This window comes from Morone saxatilis, unplaced genomic scaffold (assembly GCF_004916995.1).
Source record: "Morone saxatilis isolate NCDOM2014 unplaced genomic scaffold, NCSU_SB_2.0 Contig23, whole genome shotgun sequence".
In the NCBI taxonomy this organism is placed as follows: Eukaryota; Metazoa; Chordata; class Actinopteri; family Moronidae; genus Morone; species Morone saxatilis.
In genome coordinates this window covers 10,987,420-10,993,158 of record NW_023339796.1, presented here as the reverse complement: position 1 = coordinate 10,993,158, position 5,739 = coordinate 10,987,420, and the positions used below count along the sequence as shown (strand labels likewise).

The 5,739-nt window shown below is 40.0% G+C and overlaps 1 protein-coding gene across 1 annotated transcript; it reads right to left on the bottom strand.

The window, feature by feature from the left end:
- Positions 1-1,789: 1,789 nt before the first annotated feature.
- Positions 1,790-5,607, bottom strand: LOC118335089 (oocyte zinc finger protein XlCOF6-like). Its single transcript, XM_035671284.1, has 2 exons — positions 5,015-5,607; positions 1,790-4,914 (listed from the first exon to the last, which is right to left on the bottom strand). The coding sequence occupies exons 1-2, from the start codon at positions 5,082-5,084 to the stop codon at positions 2,627-2,629; spliced, it is 2,358 nt and encodes a 785-aa protein (XP_035527177.1). The 5' UTR covers positions 5,085-5,607; the 3' UTR covers positions 1,790-2,626.
- Between the last annotated feature and the right edge of the window lie 132 nt (positions 5,608-5,739).

Genomic DNA, 5,739 nt, shown 5'->3' with positions numbered 1-5,739 from the left:
TCCATTCTGGACTACTGTAGAAACATAGCGGTTCCACATGGTGACCCACTCCCTTTGTAGATAAAAGGCTCATTTTAAGGTAATGAAAACACAACAGCTCTTATTTTCAGGTGATTATACACTAATGAAAACATGCCTATGAATATTATATTCCATTTTCTGCCAATAGAGCCTCCTNNCCTCCTAAATGTTACAAGCTGGACCTTAAACCATACCAGACAACGTTACAAATTTAAAATCATGGTTTATGGGGAATTATTCTGTAGTAACGACTGCAATTATGACTCTTTGATATTACATGTTATATAATGCTGAGCTACCTGTGCCTGAGACCAGGAGATATTAGTGTTAACTCCAGCAGGAGGCCAGAGGGGACCTAAGCTCTTTAGCTGATAGTCCACTCCATACTGTGGTGTTCATCAAGAGCGAGCAGGACAGATGGAGGTTTCAGTCAAAGAAAAATCAGAGTGTCTCTGCAGACAGAGACAGCCAGAACATCCCAGAGGAATGGCACAGTCTGCCTACCAGTAAGTATTGCAGAGCCCACTGAAGATTGCTTTCATTTTGTGGGATGTCTTTTCTTTCGAATTTTACTTGCTTGCTGTCAAGTAGCGATTTTATGAGCATATAACCAACCTTATTACATCATAATTAGATTTTGTTTAGCACATCCTGTCCACAGCCCTTTCCAGACTCTAAATAGGAAAGTATGCAGTGTTCCCTTTCCCCTTATTGCGCTGTTCATTAAACAGAACTAAGAGAAATGTCCTTGCATCTCTACTGTGCGGTTATTACAGAGATGTTCATTTCCCCCCCAAAAAAGCTGCTGTCTGTCACCCTCTATCACCTTGCCTGCAACACTGTTTTTTAATTAGCAGACAAAGTGGAAAAACAGACAAAGTGGAAAATAGAGGGTTCCTCTGTGCTCTGCAGAGACAAGGCTCAGTATAGAATTGAGGTCTGATGCTTGAGACAACAGATCTAATGAAAGATTGAACATTAGTTTCATATTTATCCTCTCAAACTTGAAGAGTACAATCATACATACATACATACAATTTCCAATATCGAAATGTTCTGTAGTCCAAAAGTCATTTTCATTTTGACAGCTGGACATGCATTCATAGAAATGTGTTGCATGTTGCCATTTTATGGGATGTGGTCTATGAAATTAAGAATGACTCAACTTATAGATCCTGCACATGAAACAGTTGGATTCTGGCTGATGAAACTGGTCCCTGGAGCACCACTGCTCTCTGGTGGAGCAATGCTTTTTCTGCAGCAGTAGTGCACAAGGTTATGCAAAAGTAACATTTATATCACTGTGAATAGACAACATAACACAACACAAGCAATGTCAAGACATGATCTATAGTCATGGGAAATTTTGACTGCCATTTTTTTACAATTTTGGGGCATTTTACAGACTAATCAGTTAACCAGTGATGAAAATTATCATTACACGTTTAAATACTTGTGTCCAAGTGTCAATCTTTTGATGATTTTATCCAACAGATTAAATGTGAATTCATCAGTAATACTATACAATATTTAAAAATGTAATAATAGTGCATTTTGTTGCCTTTACTTCTGCGAGAGCTTGACCACATTGTGCTCTACTTAAGTAAAGTGTCTGCTGTGCCGATTTAGCTTATTGCTGCACTTGGCATCAGCAGAAGTTCATAATACAGTCTGACATATCAAAAAAACAGAGAAAATCATGAAATTGTTTCAAAAACTTAAATCTCTTTAATCAAATTGTTTGTAACACTTTGCAGAAAACAAGAACAGACAATTTTTTTGTCTATCTGTTACTCTCTAATGCTGCTTCTTCCATGATCAAATTTCTCAATGAATTGGTTGATAATTTGGTCTATAAACATTAGAAATGAGTGAAAAATGTCTGCCACTGTTTCCCAAAGCCCAAGTGGACATTTATGGAGTGCTTGTGTTGTCCAACCACCAGTCCAAACCCAAAGATATTCAGTTTATAATCATACAAAACAATGAAGAGCATCCAAATCCCCACATTTATTAAGATAATCCCAAATGTTTCCCATTAATTTTCTGTTGACAAATCGTTTCAGCTCCACTCCCATCAAAATAAATGTCTGAACAAAGTTTTAAACAAAGTTTATTAATTAACTATGCATTATGTGTCTTCTGAGTTTATTTAAGCATGTCATTAAGCATAACAGATGTTACAGAACTATAGCCCTGGGAATGTAAGTTTCACCAGTTATTCTTTCTGTGCAATTTTTGTCAGATTGGATTCATACAAAATTATCCAAATTGTGAGTCTGTCTCCTACTTCTATCAGACAGCATTTTGCTCCTTATAAACATCAGCACATTTAAGAAAAGACTTTGATTTGACACACTGTTGTCTTTTTATTGTCACTGAATGAAAATCATTCACAATATCAGACAAAATGTTGTAGTTTATTTACACATGTGTAGCTTAATTATAAAAGTCATCGTACATATTGAGACATAGTTGATGACAGAGCTTATGGTACATGTATGTTCTGTATAAAGTGGTAGAATGTAGTATTTCACATTAATCGTGAAACGTTTAAACATGGTAAAATACATAGGCTGTTACATAGTGCACAACCAGCATGAAGTTACAGGCATGCCTTTTCTCTGTGCTCCCTAAGGCGAGACTTTCTCGTGAATGTTTTGCCACATCTTGGACACGTGAATGGCCGCTCCCCTGTGTGAACCATCATGTGTTTTTTCAGCTCATTGTTTAACCTAAAGGCTTTGCTGCATATCTCGCACACGAACGGCCGCAAGCGCATATGTTTGGCCCTATGGTGAGCCATCAAATGCGATTCCCTCTTGTAACACACGCCGCAGTCTTCACACTTGAACGGCCTTTCCTCTGTATGTTGAACCATGTGAAGCTTGAGCTGAGCCGCACTCGGCCAGCCTTTCCCACATGTGTCACAAAGGTACGGCTCTTGCCCCGTGTGTTTGTACAGATGCCATTTAAGGTATGTTTTTTGAAAGAATTTCTTCCCGCACACTGGGCACGGGTAACCGCCTGTGTGCCTCACCATATGCGCTCTCAGGTAGTCTTTTGTACTGAACTGTTTCCCACAGTCGGAACAAACGCTAGGCTGCCGTTCTCTGTGCTTTCTCTGGTGCAGGACCAGATGAGCAAGATATTTGAAGCTTTTCCCACAGGTCTCACAAATGCGCGGTGTCACGCTTGCAGTGTGTACTTTTTCGTGATCATTCAGTAGTCCTGGCTTTGTGTAACATTTCTTGCAGACGGCGCACTGGTACAGTTTTTTGTTTTGCTGATGTCGAACCAATTCGCACAACCTCACAAAAGTTCTCTTGCATAAAGGACAGGGGTATGAGCCTCGGACTTTATGTGACTGGGAATAATGTCTTTTCATGAGGACGATTTCTGAAAAGTTCTTCTCGCACATGGTGCACTTGATGGTGCGAGACCTAGCCTGCGAGTCGTATGCGTGGTCTGCAGAGGTTGGAGTTTTTGCTGTTTCTGAACTTGCTTCGGCATGGCTCCCGTTGGTATTATCAGCTGGTCGTAAATTACATGCATTGATAACGAAAGGGTTCGCGTTTGTTCTTTTTTTCCTTCGAGGAGCTCTTTTGGAGCATTTGTTCTGGTGCTTCTCGAAACTCTTGTAGTAAGTAAAACTCTGGCCACATTCCTGACACGTCAGAGGTGATCTACACAGCTGCATATCCTGCGAGTTGGCGGCTGTATCTGTGATTATCGGGACTTCACCCATACCACTTGAAACTGTATTCTCCTGATTCCTTTTATTTGCGTTACTCAGGGAATTGTCCTGTGAATGCTCGTTTGAAAGTCTGCATTTATCTTCCTGGTGTGTCTCACAGTCTTCAGAGTTGTCAAAGTCTTTCCCGCAGTAAGGACAAAGGTAAGGACTCTGCTCAGAGTGGGATGTCATGTGCCTCATCAAGTCAGTAGAACAGGTAAATATTTTCCCACATACGGAGCACTGTTTGACACGCCTGCTTCTTTTACGTGTTTGCTCTTGGGGTGAGTCCGGAGATACGGATTCCCAGGGTGCAACGTTTGAAGGCCCACTGGGGAGAGACTCTTTGGCCTTGGGAACTGGGTTTAGTTTGGAGTGATGAGCCAAGCTTGTGGAACACTGTGGGTCTGTCTCTGCTTGTCGTTTACTACCGACCACACAAACCCTCTGGTGTTTGTCAAAGTTCTTTGGGTAAGTGAAAACCTTCCCACAAATATGACAAACGAGACTACAGGCATTAGACTGCTCAAAGTTCGGAAGACTGTTCAAATTGGATGGGTTATGTGTTGTGACACTTTCTAAAGATGAAAGCTCAGTCTTGCTTCTACAAGCATTATTCACAATACAAGTCTTTGGTTTAGGGTGTAAATTTATCTTTTCAAAAAAACTACTTTGGCTTGCGGACTGACTCATTCTTTTTGTAAAGCAACCACTATGGGTAATCTTGTGCTTCTTTAGTTTGTTAAGGGAACCGAAATCTTGGCCACAAACAAGACACTTGAAGGTTTTGGCTGATGTCCTACTGCCAGTTTTCAAATGTTGAAAGGATTTTTTGTCCGTGCCGTCATCATCGTTCGACTCACTTTCATCAAAAGGTTGAAGTATTACTTCAACAGAAGCTCCCTGGTCTTCAGTCGGATCATCAACATGCTGCTGTCCGTTTCTTTCCACACTGCTAAGCAATTCTGACTGTATCTCCTTTTCTTCTTTATCCTTCTTTGACTCACTGTCAAATAAGTTATCTCTCTGTCCATCTTGTAAGACACACGTGGATCCAGATTTGACAAGTGTGTCTCTTTTGTCATCGTCCACATGACACGTTGGTAGGTGATAGGACAGGCTGGAGAGGATGCAATCATCACCAGAGGAAGATAAAGCTAGACAAGAAAAGTGACAAACACAAATTATTTTCAATAACTAAAATGTAAGAAACATTGATACAAAATACAAGAATTGTGTGGAAAATTGAAGTACTACCTTGTGAAGTGTTATGCCCATGATGTCTGTGATGCTGAATGAGTGTATTCAGGGGCTCAGGTTGATTCATGAAGTCTACACACTCTTTTAAGATAGGTGGGGAGAGACTGAGCCAAAGGGAAGTCTGGCAATGGAACAGAACAGTTCAAATCAACTTCTGATATTATTATATAACTACACACTTGCATCTCAGGAGATATATTGTATAATTTATTTTTTATTGTAACAGCAGACCTCAAATTTCCTTGTGCACATTTACATCACTTAATTATTTTCTACATTTCCCAGAATGTCTCTCAACATCTCCCAGAGAAGGGAAACGGGTCATTGTAAATTCCTCTTCTAGTAACCGCAATTATATGCATCAGTGTAGATTTGATTACTTAACAAGTTCATAAAGGCAGGAAAACTAATATAAAACTTATTCCACACACAGTTTTACATGAAGGTTACAAAACTAATTTTCTTAAAACCCTCCAGCACACACCTAAGTTACTTAATTTTCTACTTATGAGAAGAGCATATCAGGAGTATCAAGTTACAACCAATTGAGGAGGAAAATTTTACAGTTACTTGCTAACCAAATGAGAGGTGCCCCCCTGCTGGTTGTGTCCCTTTCATTCTCAAATGTAAATTCATATTGTCTCCTGTCCCCTTGACCAAACCCCCACACCTACCTTTCCTGTCCTTTGTCTCCATCACCTTTGTCTGACCACTACCTTTTG